The sequence below is a fragment of the Patella vulgata genome, chromosome 5, assembly GCF_932274485.2.
Source record: "Patella vulgata chromosome 5, xgPatVulg1.2, whole genome shotgun sequence".
Taxonomy (NCBI): domain Eukaryota; kingdom Metazoa; phylum Mollusca; class Gastropoda; family Patellidae; genus Patella; species Patella vulgata.
Window position 1 is genome coordinate 3,985,067 of NC_065883.2, and position 13,342 is coordinate 3,998,408.

A 13,342-nucleotide genomic window follows, 5' to 3' on the forward strand; every position below is an offset into this window, starting at 1 on the left:
AAATTGTAAGAAACGGAAGTGATGAAAGCAAAAGGAAAACACGAGTCATCCTTCTATATTACTGTACTGATAGTCTCGGTCACCCAGAACCTCCTAGTCTTCAACGTACGTAGGGTCTGAGACCGTTGTCAATATTTGACGTAAAGTCCAGTGCCCGTGCGTAGCCGGGAGTTTGGTTTTTAATGTGGTTGATTATCCAGTATCTTCTGGCCAAGTCAAGTAAGAGTTAGTCCTCTTCCCGCAATAAATCCGATAATTCTTGCATTAATATAAACAAACATGAATCGTGATGACGAATTAGGATTAATTTTTAAAAACATAGATATGGTCCTTGAAGAGAGAAATTTTACAATAAAAAAGTAAGAGTGCTGGATATTAAACTGGCATGCAATCAAATGGATTATTTGAAACGACATTCTGAAATTAATTATTTTGGTACTATTTACCTCCCTTAGACTTTGTTTATGATAATGTAAAAGACTGGATAATCTAGCCAATGACCTATTTTTCTAAAATGTTGACAACGCATCCCGACTAATATTCGTAAAATATTTTTCTGGATGACAGAGACTACTGTACTGACTGAAGTAACGAGCGACAACAGATAGACGGGCGAATTTCTGTTCACTGATAATTCCTGATAATTCGCCCAACCCCCCCCACACACACAAACACACATTTTTTGAAAATTTAACTGCGGCAAACGCGTTCTCCTGCTATTCCAGCCCGTGAATATATCAACTTCAATGTGGTCCAATATAACCTACTCTACCTGAATCATAAATCCCAATAATCAAACAGTTGTAAGGTATTTGGGCCTTGCACTCCCAAAGAAACGTTACCAATCGGTTTGTACCCAAAATCCCACTCTATGCCGAGCTGAATTCCAACCATTATTTGATAGAGGCTAGCACACAACCAGAATTATTTATAAATAAATGCTAGCACACAACCAGAATTATTTATAAATAATGGCTAGCACACAACCAGAATTATTTATAAATAAATGCTAGCACACAACCAGAATTATTTATAAATAAATGCTAGCACACAACCAGAATTATTTATAAATAATGGCTAGCACACAACCAGAATTATTTATAAATAAAGGCTAGCACACAACCAGAATTATTTATAAATAAAGGCTAGCACACAACCAGAAATATTCGATAGATCATGACTAGCACACATCCAGAAATATTTTATAAATAAAGGCTACATACAACCAGAAATATTTAATGAATAAAGGTCAACATATATCCTGCTCTTGTGCTAAAATAATTAAAATAAAGATGACTGCGATATCACCTTGAGTGGAAGCGAATGTTAAACACCACGAACAACAACTGTCTTATGAATGTGCGCTCCCCTTATTATGATAACTCTTCTTAATCATCAAATCCCTCACCAGGTCCAGACTGTTTCAGCTGCATTTACAAATAATAATCGATTCCCGAAAATTAAGCACAAAGTAGAAGGGCCCCAGACAAAATGCTTCAATCCATGGTATTCAATAAAAAGAAAAGTAAAATTAGCGTTTTACTAGATTTCGGGCACTTACGTGTATTTTGCCAACTAGATGAAATAATAATTTTTGTTTTCACTTTACTCGTCTGCCGGAAATGTTAGGGGGGGGGGGGGCCTCAGTTATATTTCAATAATTCCAATGAGGTCTTTAGTAGTTGGATGGGGCAGGAGAAACCCCACGAGGTGAGGCAGTCGATTCTAATTCTTGTAATGTTGCGAAAATATGACAACATTATCAAAATAAATTCTTAATAGAGTTATCTTCCCTAAATAAAGCTACCAACTGCAGAACGCAGTGGCTGTATAATATCTTGCCCTGTCCGTCCACACTTTAATCAATCCTCGGTATAATGATTCTTATTTCAAGACGACAGTTGGGATTGCATCTGAGAATAACCACTTTTTTATAGTTCCAGAGTTATGGCCCCTTGATTAGTGTAGTTTGTCTGCTCTGTAGAGGCCACAATATTTGAGGAATAATATAAAACGTTGGGATAATGACTCTATTGACAAGGCGACAATTGAGCTGGAATTTGAACACAATCAAATTGTCGTTCAGAAGTTATGGCCCTTTACATAGCACTTTAAATTTTTACGATTTTGAATTGAATATCAGTACAGTCGCCTCTTTCGTTAAAGATTTAAGTCCCTTTAATTGGCCTTAAATTTGTTTTGCGCTCTCTGGGGGCCACACTCTTACTTTCGGATAAGTTTGCTACTTTCGGATAAGGTTGTTGTCGACGGCTATCTTATGTTTTAGTCATGGTTCGTTCGTTGCTTAAGACTTGACGTCCGTTTTCTGCTTGACTATCTTTTTTTATATATATTCTGTCGTCAGAGGAAACACAATGAAAGTCTGTCTAACAGGGTCCCAGGGTTTCTTTTATAGGCATATGAATATCATGCACAGTCAAGTGTGATCATGACCCTGAACCTGTGCAATTAACTATATGATTGGATAAATTAAGCCAAATGATGCAATCGTAAATTTCCTTGCACGTGTAATCTCGTGGTAGTTTATTGACACACAGAAACAGTTATGTTTTGGCTATATAACTCTCTCTATGTGTCAACCCGTCAGTTATTAACTAAGTTGAATTAAGTACAATTCTACATATATGTGAATCTACCAACTTTCCAAAGATATTAATTAATGAAAATTACTGTCACCTTATTTCTCTATTCCTTGCCTATAAATTGAAAACAATGTCGCAACGACAATATTGCTACACGTGTGTAAAATACGAGAGCTCGGTGCCAAATCCCACTGTAAAATTTTCTCATTCAACACCTTCTGTTCAGTATTTTTATGTTCAGATAGAACACTTAACACAAAGTATGCAATTTCGGGACTAACTCATGGTTCAGTTATATTTCAATAAATCCAACGAGGTCTTTGGAGAGGGGGGGGGCTAGAGAAAACCCAAGAGGTAAGACAGACGATTCTAATTCTTGTCATGTTACGACAACATTATCAAAATAAATTCTTAGTAGAGTTATCTTGCCTATATAAAGCTAGAAAGCAGTGGGTGTATAATACCTTGCCCTGTCCTTCTGTCCGTCCACATTTGCCTGTCCACTCTCTAGAGGCCGTAATTATTGACGAATTTTAATCAGCCGTTGGGATAATGTAGACGAGAATAATCGGGGTTTTTTTTATAGTTCTAGAACTATGGCCCCTTAATTAGTGTAGTTTGATTGTCTCTAGAGCCCAGAATATTTGAGCAATGTGTTTCAAACGTTGGGATAATGGTTCGTTTGACAAGATAACAATTTATGTACAATTTGGACAGAATCACAGTTTTGTACGTCCACCTGTCTGTGCATGTGTGTGTGTGTCTGTGTGTCGCCAACAGGTCACAATCCTTAAGTGGTCATCTTGAAATTTTACATACTTATTCCGTATACCGTAAGGATGATCCCTATTGTTTTTGGTGCATACACGACCCCCAGGGGCAAAGCCACTCCTATTTCTAGTATTTGTTTGTTTGTCGTCTACAGGCCGCATTTCTTAACGTATCATCTTCAAAATTTGCATACCTATTCTTTGTACTCTAAGGAACATCCCTATCGTTTGGGGTACATGCCCAACCTCCAAGGGCAGAGCCACGACCATTTTCTTTTTGCGTGCCTGTGTTTCGCCTACAGGCCACAATTCTTAATCGATAGATCATATTTTCATATGAATTCCTTATACCCTAAGGATGATCCCTATTTTTTTTTTAGTGTATGCCCAACCCCCAGTGGCAGAGCCACGCCCATTTCTTATATTTATTTGTTTTTCATCTACAGACCGCATTTCTGAACGTATTACCTTGAAACTGCGCATACTTAATCCTTCTATCCTAAGGAACATCCCTATTGTTTGTGGTGAATGCCCAACCCCTAGGGGCAGAGCCTATTTTCTTTTTGAGTGTCTGTCTGTCACTTTTACAGCCCGCAATTCTTAATCGATCGTCTTGAAAACTGTTTTATACTTATTCCTTATATCCTAAGGGTGACCTCTATTATTTTGAGTGCATGACCACGCCAAATGTTTGTATGTCTTGCCTACAGGCCGCAATTCTTAACAGATCCTTTTGAAACTGTGCATACCTATTCCTTATACCCCCAGGTATATGTATTCCTCATTGCCTAAAGACGACAACTGCATGTCCCGACCCCCAGGGGCAGAGTCACGCCCAATTTTTGTGTTTATCGTTTACAGGCCGCAATTCTGAATGGATGAACTTGGAACTTGATATACTTATTCCTTATATGCTAAGGACAGCAACTATTGATGTTGCTGCACGCAGTGGCGGCGCCAAGGGGGGGGGGGGCATAAATCTGGTCTGACTTCCCCCCCCCCCCAATAGTTTTAGAAAATAAAAAAAGTATTTGTGATACGTTTCGGTAATCAATCCTTTCTACGGTGAATGAATCCCACATCCCCACTCAGTCATAAACTTGCATGTTGTAGAGCATTTCCGACAGTCTATTTTTCAAAATTTTCTTGGCGAGGTCCCTAATGGACTCGCTACTTTTGCGCTCGTTTGGCATTTTGTTCTCTGGTCGGATAAACTAGTGATCAGGCGACGGACAGTATCTGGTCGGATCTATTTATCTCGACGATCGGTACCTGACTGAATACTGTCAGACAGCATTTCCGGCAGTCTATTTTTCAAAATTTTCGTTAGTTTGACAGTTTACCTCAACGATCAGTGCCTAAAATACTGCCAGGCTGCATCTCCTTACCCCTAGTTTAAGCTCGTGTCTTTGCCCCCCTAACCTTGGACTTTGCCCCAGCAATAACCGACGGCTGGCGCCGCCACTGGCTGCACGACCGCCTACTCCACCCCCTGCTCTTTCGGCGGTGCCACACCCACTTTTTGTTCATATTTTGTCTAAATGATATACAGGTTGCAATTATTAACAGATTTGGTTCCAATTCGGAATGATCCATCATAGGGTTGTACCTATATATATATATATACTATTCAAAAAAAAGTAGGGGATATTTGATTTTGGGGGCATAATACTAAAATATGCAAATGACTACGAAAAAAGTCACTATAGAACCTAACAGAAGAAACATTTCCAGTTACATGTGACGCCCAAACGCACCAATAGCTACCGCATGGAATGCAGGTGATGCTTGGGATCATCATGGGGGTCCAACCCAAGATTTGCACGACTCTGACTTTGAATGTTACAGTCATTGTGGCATTGAATTCCAGGGTGGAAACATCAGTTTAATTGTTTAAGTGACCAGAAAACAAATTTTGATATGCGTCGGCTTACCCAAAATGAAAGGTTACGTGCCCTTGGCATGCTACAGATCGGCACAACACAGGCGGTTGTGGCGCGGACGATGACTGTTTCTCAGTCTGTCATAAGCAGGCTATGGTCCAGATACCGTGATACACAATCTGTACAGGACAGACCACGCTCAGGTCGACCAAGGGCGACAACTCAAGCCCAGGATCGATTTATCCGTACCTTGGCCTTGAGAAATCGTGTCATCACAGCAAATCAGATCAGCGCTCGTCTTCAAACAGACACTGGTGTGAGAGTGAGTGGCCAGACGATTCGGAATCGACTGCGTAGGGGTCACCTTCGCGCACGACGTCCTCGCGTGATCCCTTGTTTGAGAGATCATCACATTCAGGCAAGACGTCGTTGGTGTAGGGATCGTCAACACTGGGATAATCGACGCTGGAGCAATGTGATGTTTTCAGATGAGTCAAGGTTCACTGTTGATTTTTTGGACAGACGTAGGAGGGTGTGGCGTCGTCGAAACGAGCGCTTCCAAGACGTTAACGTCATCAGACAGGATCGATTTGGGGGTGGTTCTGTTATGGTGTGGAAGAACGGCTTTACATGTTGTTGCAGGGCGTGTTACAGGCCAGTACTACCGGGACAACATCTTGGCAGTCCATGTTGTGCCGTTCGCACGACGTCATGGCCGCCGTTTCATCTTCCAGGATGACAACGCAAGATGTCACAGGGCCAGGATCGTTACAGGTTACCTCCAACAACAGAACATCACCACATTACCTTGGCCAGCACTGAGTCCCGACCTCTCCCCCATCGAGCATGTCTGGGACATGCTTGGACAGAGGTTACGTCAACGTCAACAACGTCCTGCCAATGTCCAAGAACTTGCTGCTGCGTTGCAACAGGAATGGGACAATCTGGACCAAAATGACCTTAGACGTCTCATTAGGAGTATGCCACGTCGGATCAATGCTTGTTTGGCAAACAGAGGAGGATTTACCCGTTACTGACTTGGTTGTGATGCTGTGGTAACTTTGCTGTTTGACCCCGGGTATCATTTTACCCTTATAATGGTCAGTCTGTGCCTTACTTAGTCTAACGATCATTTGGAATAAATCGATGAATGTGAACTTCATTTCATTTTGTCATTTGTTTCTTCGTCAGTTTCATTAGGTGACTTTAATAACACTTAAAAATCAAATATCCCCTACTTATTTTGCACCGTTAGCGATGCTCTTGTTTGTTTAGGAGTTATGGCACTTTAAATAGCACTTTAATTGTTTGGAAATGAATATGAGCACAATCGTCTTTTTTGTTAAAGATTTACTTCCCTTTAATTGGCGTAATATTTGTTGTGCACTCTCTGGGTGCCACACGTTTACTTTCGTTGCTTACGACTTGACGTGCGCTTTCACCTTGGCCATCTTTTTTCAGAGGAAACACGTAAATTATCTCAACCAATCAAAACAATGAACAGTCCGTGTAAAGAAATGGGGTTTAATATCCTACTGTTCTATTCCGACTGGGCTAATGAAGACGGGCATACACCATACACTGTATTCTGAGGGACATTTTGCCCGGACATCAGGACTATGGCCTAGTCTTATTTCGAATTCAAATTGCCAAGGGTTAATCTGGTTGGTTAATCAAGAGTTTCAATCTGTTTATCTTTTCAAAACAAGGTTAGGTACTCCTAAATTTGTTTTCGCAAATAAAACCGCCTCTGTGAAATTATGACAATAGAAGAGAAATAAATACTTTTAAAAATTTCTAAAAGCATACTCAGTGTTTTCGACTAAAATCGTCGATGTAGGAATTTAAATGTCGGTTAATTAGCTTAGGGCCTATTCTCAGCCGGAGCTAGCTGTAGATAGGCAGCCTAAGTTTGGGATGTAGGATCGCCTGTCCAACCTCGTTGGTTTTCTCCGGGTCCTCCAACTACTAAAGACCGCTACGCGCAAGCGAATTATTGAAATAAAATTGAACCATATGTTAGTCCCGAAATGACTTTGTTTATGTCGAGTGGACATTAAACCCCATTTCTCTTTGAATTCAATGTATGAGTAGGCTACAGGTCCGCTGTCCTCGCAAAATGCCCCTCTTAGCACATTGCATGGCGTATGCCCGTCTCCATTAACCCAATCGGTGTAGAACAGTAGGACGTTAAAACCCATTTCATGTCTCCATTAGCCCAATCGGTGCAGAACAGTAGAACGTTAAACCCAATTTCATCTTTTCATTAGCCCAATCGGTGTAGAACGGTAGGACGTTAAACCCCGTATCATGTTTTTAAGCCCAATCGGTGTAGAACAGTTAAACCCATTTCATTTCATACCTTCAATAGCAAGGTAGGCGCAAAACAGTAGGACGCCAATATCCATTTCAGTTCATTTCAATAATATGCTCAGTAATGTCAGTGTCAACGCATGTGCAGTGGTTGTGTAGCTCATTATACTTATTGTCCATTGTCTTGATTGGTTGAGATAATTTACATGCCAGGGGTAGGGTGCTGGGGGAACCGCTGTCTCCCCCACCCCTTCCGCTCCCGCTCACCGACGGTCAATTTGAATTTTCGTGCAGAGGGGTAAAGTTAAAACAAAATTAATATATCTTCTAGCTGGCCGTTGCTAGGTATCCCGTCAGCCTAGTCACGTGAAACAAACATGACTTCTTTTCCTAGATTTTTGATAGCAGGGGTATTCCCTCTCGAAAACAATGTCCTGAGAAGGATTTGAATCAAAATTTTGATGGATTAATTAGTTTAAATATGTTTTTAGTCCAAATATATCACCAAATCAAGGTATCTTTAAAGGATAGTGTTGGTGAGATAATGGCTCACACAGATGTTGTCTTTAAAGCCAATGTCCAGGGTCATGTGCCTTGGTTTAATAAATGTCATTGTGACAAACCACCGGAATCCCATTTGACTTGCTATACTGACAGCCCCCACCCCCTCCCCCATATTTATCAGCAAAATATTGAAACAGTATAACTGTCATTGTGACAAGCCACCGGACCTCTATTTGACTTGCTATACTGACAGCCCCCCCCCCCCATATTAATCAGCAAAATATTGAAACAGTATCACTGGGTTGACCCCAGCTTAAAGAAGCTAAATCGCTAATATTTGGGACCTAGAAATTGACCCAAATGGGTCGCTACGCATATAATAATGTAATCTGATTGTATATAAACTGATTTACATTCAATTGTTTCCGCTTTGACTCTAATTTCAAATCAATTATGTCAAGCGAAATTCAGCATGAGTCTCAACCAAATGGAAATTTCTAGCGTCTGATTATTCCAGTCTATTGCGCATGCTCTCCAGATAAGATATGACGTCACCGTTTAACATCCCACAGTTCTGCCCCGATTAGGCTATGAAAACGGGTATACGTTATATAGTGTGCTATGAGGGATATTTTGTCCGTGCAACGGCACTATGGCCTACTCTTATATCGAATTTCAACTAGACAGCTGTCCTTGTCAGGCCCTCCGTCCTGCACCACTGACACGCCAGATAATACAGATGACCTTTCGCCGCCAGCGCACTGATCGATCACGGGACCTTCAGGTAAGCGAGCCAACGTCTTACTCACTGAGCCACCGTGGCCCCCATCAGTTTATATAACATGTATTTAATGAGTAAATTTAAGACACGTGCGACCCGTTGATAATATTCTAAATATAGATCTGATTTCGTGGTAGAAAGATATTACACAATACGATATTACAATACGATAATACCTGACGCCACGTGTAATTTTTAATGTAGGCGCTGGTTGTTTGCACGGCTAATATCTACTAAACAATTACGTATTGAACGTTATATTTTGAAATCAGGTGATCGATGGCCCAGGCAAGATAAAGCGCTCACGGTGAAGCGTGACGAGAATGTTGTATAAAGAGAATGGATTGTTTGGGTGTTTTCCTTAGTGACTGTTGTTGATAGTGTTTTGATTGTTTTGTTCGATCTTTCAGGTTTTAATCGTTTCTTTTTAGGTCACCTAAATGGATAGCGTATATTATATTGGACTATCTGAATAATTTTGAAGTTATGTCTCGTTCTAAGAAACTGTTGCCCGTCTGCGTATGTACACATTTTAGTCTTAAAACAGTGAACTGTGGTGTTTTAAATTTTTAGTCACCTATTTCGATAGTGTATTCAATATAGGTCGACTAATTTATTTTTTATTTTAGTTCTGTTGTCGTGTGATTGTCTAGATGATTTTGACTTTCCATTCCGGAGACGGTAAAGTGTAGTGTCTCGATAGCGTATATTGAAACAACTGTAATTGAACATGGCTGAACAGACAGACAAGGAGGTGTGTAGTATTTGTTTAAACGACTTTCAAGAACCTGTAATAATTGACTGTCAACATTCCTTCTGTTTCAGCTGTTTAGAAGAATATCTGACTAAAACCTCTACTAAAGATCAGTTCCAATGTCCATTGTGTCGTTGTCTTATAAACGGGGGTGTACAACAATATAGACCCACGCTAAACATTGATGACAATTCTGTAATTAATATTCCACAATGTCATGTGTGTTCTGAAGATACATCTCAATATTTTTGTCAAGACTGCGACCAATATTTATGTAAGTCGTGTAGAGCCATGCATGATAAGTTAAAATCTTGTAAAGACCACGTTGTTTGTCGATATGACGAAAACCATATCGGTCAACAGCCCAGATCAAGCGGAACAAAGAAAGAAAATACACCCGTCACACATCATAAAGATTTCTGCTCTCACCACGAAAAAAAGAAAGTTACAATCTATTGTAAAGATTGTTCACTAGCCATCTGTTGGAAATGTTTCGTAGCCAATCATAACGGACACAATTATTTAGATTTACAAGACGATGAAGTTAGACAAAATATGAGACAAGATTTACGAACATTGAATGATGATTTAGAAACACAAGTCACCAAACTGCAAAAGCACTATGATAATTTAAAAAGTAAATTAATTGAAGTCAAAAACTTTACAAAAACTGAATGCGACAAAGTTGATGCACGGGTTAATAAAATCTGCTCAGAATTTCGTAAAATCGGAGAAAATATTAAACAGGAAATGCAGAAAACTGGTGAAGATGCAGAATCCAAATTCGAGAAATTGATGGAGGACATTAAAATACTAACAGAAGATTTAAAAGGTAGTGTTAAATATTCAGTAAATGTTTTAGAAGATTCGTCCATTGTTGAAGTTTTACAAAGAATACCCAAAGTGCGACAGGAGAAAGATGGAAGTAGTTGCAGAAAATTGGATATACCAGATGTAAGATATTCAAGATTTCAAATAGCAAAGATAGATAAAACTTTGTTAACTCGTCAACTTGGTAAAATTGTAAGTTGTCATCAGAACATGTTTGAAGATATTTTTAATGTGAATGGTAAATGGCGTCGTATTTATCATTGTAAACAACATGTACTTTCAGGTTTTACATGGAGTATCAGTGTATTTAAAAACAATTCATTATATGTTACATTACAGCTGGATGACGTAGAGGATGAAAGTATTACGTCATGTAAAGTTGACGTCACATTTAAAGTTATAAATAAAACAGATGATAGACATCATGTGGTTAAACATTGTAATAAAACTATTAAACCTGATGAGGTGGACGTCTATTATACTAATTTTATTGACTGGGAAAAACTCGGTAACACTGTCAGTGGATTTATTGATGATGATGGAAACTTTACAATTCAAGTAATAATTAATGAAGTTACCGACATTGAAAGACGTGAATAATTAGATTCCAGGTACCGTTGGCGAGTAGGAAATATTTCAAATGCTAGAATAATAATTCCTATGATTGTATAGTGATTTGACAACCTGTTTTAATCGCAATAGGTGTATAAATAAATATGTATTACCGCTTCAATTTATATGTAATAACAAATGACGCCATAATAAAATATAGACTTTTTATGTTGGACGGAGGGCCTGGCAAGGGACAACGTATAGTCTAGTCGTTCGGATGGGACGGAAGACTGCAGTCCCGTGTACACAACTAAAAGAATCCCTGGCAGTTCGAATTGGAAATAAGACTAGGCCATAGCGCCGCTGTCCGGGCAAAATGTCCCTCATAGCACAGTGTATGGTATATACCGTCTTGATTAGCCCAGTCAGAGTAGAAAAGTAAGGCGTTAAACCCCATTTCATTTCTTTACACTGGCTGTTCGTTGTTTTCATTGCTTTGATTGGTTGAGATAATTTACGCGTTTCCCCTGACGACAGATTATCAAAATGATAGTCAAGATGGAAAAGGACGTCAAGTCTTAAGCAGCGAACGAACAATGACTAAAACATAAGACAGCCATAGACAGCAAGCTTATCCGAAACCAAAAGTATGACCCCCAGAGAACGCAAAACAAATATTAGGCCAATTAAAGGGACTTAAATCTTTTACGAAAATGGTGACTATACTGATATTCAATTCCAATTGTCGCCTTGTCAACAGAGTCATTATCCCAACGTTTGAAATTATTCCTGAAATATGGTGGACTCTACAGAGCAAACAGACAGAATACTCTAATTAAAGGGCCATAATTACGGAAGTATAAAAACGCGATATTTTCTCAGATGCAATCTCAACTGTCGTCTAGAAATAAGAATCATTATCCCAACAGTTGATTAAACCTTGTCAATAATTACGGCCTCTAGAGAGTGAATAGGCCAGTGCGGATGGGCCGACAGACAGGGTAATGTATTATACACCCACTCCGTTCTATAGGGAAGATAACTCTACTAAGAATTTATTTTGATAATGTTGTCGTATATTGTTGTAACATGACACGAATTAGAATCTACTGTCTCACCTCATGGGTTTTCTCCGCCCCATCCCACGGCTAAAGATCTCGTTGGAATTATTGAAATATAACCGAACCACGTGTTACTCCCGAAATTATATAATGAAAAGAAGGTGTTTGATCACGGTGGTGACTGGGAAAATTCCTCGGGATTTTCTAGTTGGGTTTCGCCATATTAGTGGAATTTGACACCGAGCCCTCGTGTTTTACACACGGAGACGGGCGAACTGCTCTTTACACACATTTGGTTGAAGTAGCTTTATTTAGGGAAGATAACCTTACAAAAAACAATTCATACACCCACACTATGTTTGTCTGCGATATCACCTGGGTGGAAGCGGACGTTAAATAAAATTATTTCACACACCACACTATATAGTCGTATATGGGTGGGGGAGGAGGGGTGTGTGAATGTAACTTACACATATTTACAGTTATTACTACATTACTATTATATGAAATACTTCACATAATCCAAACAGTCTAATGAACTTACTCATCTTAATCTCAAACATATTAAACCTGTTTCCAAACACTTGAGGAATAACTTACAGACATCAGTCTATCTAATAAAGATACATTCTCATTATACTTAACAAATAGAACACCCTCTTAAAGTTGCATTATGTAAGATCACAGGCGTATGAGCCAAGTGGCGCGGGGGCGGGGGTTGGGAGCTGGGGTTGGGAGCTGGGGGTGGGTGGGATCAAGTCAAAACATTTACAAAAACTGAATGTGACAAAGTAGATGCACAGGTGGATAAAATCTGTTCAGGATTTCGTAAAATCGGAGAAAATATTAAAAAAGAAATGTAGAAAACTGGTGAAGAGGAAGAATCCAAAAAGAATGTTTTTCAAGTTCTAGGATAATTCCTATTAAGCAATAGGTATATAAATAATTATGTTTTACAGCTTTAATGTCAGCAGTATTCTGACGTCAATATCAGAAAAGGGATGACGTAGGGGCGATTTTGACACGTCAGAGCTTTCTAACCAATTTAGTCAAATAACATATACGTCATAGTCGATGCTTTTAACCAGTTTGTTTATTATCAGACTACAATTCTTATCAAATATAAACAATGTAAATTTACAGTCTTTTAAATGCCCCGGGAGACATGGTGGCTCAGTGAGTGAGACCTTGGCCCGTTAGCCGGGAAGTCTCTAGTGCGCTCCTGGTATTAAGCGGTCTTGGGGATGTGTGCCCGTCTTTATTAGCGGGAGCCACGGTGGCTCAATAAGT

General features: G+C 39.4%; 1 protein-coding gene across 1 annotated transcript; it reads left to right on the forward strand.

Annotated features, from left to right (window-relative positions):
- Window positions 1–9,178: 9,178 nt before the first annotated feature.
- LOC126822592 (E3 ubiquitin-protein ligase TRIM33-like) lies at window positions 9,179–11,161 on the forward strand. Its single transcript, XM_050551557.2, has one exon. The coding sequence runs from the start codon at window positions 9,585–9,587 to the stop codon at window positions 11,037–11,039; it is 1,455 nt and encodes a 484-aa protein (XP_050407514.2). The 5' UTR covers window positions 9,179–9,584; the 3' UTR covers window positions 11,040–11,161.
- The last annotated feature ends 2,181 nt before the right edge of the window (window positions 11,162–13,342 follow it).

Bases quoted from the DNA above. Each gene is read 5' to 3' on its own strand.
- LOC126822592 (XM_050551557.2), top strand. From the start codon at position 9,585: ATGGCTGAACAGACAGACAAGGAGGTGTGTAGTATTTGTTTAAACGAC.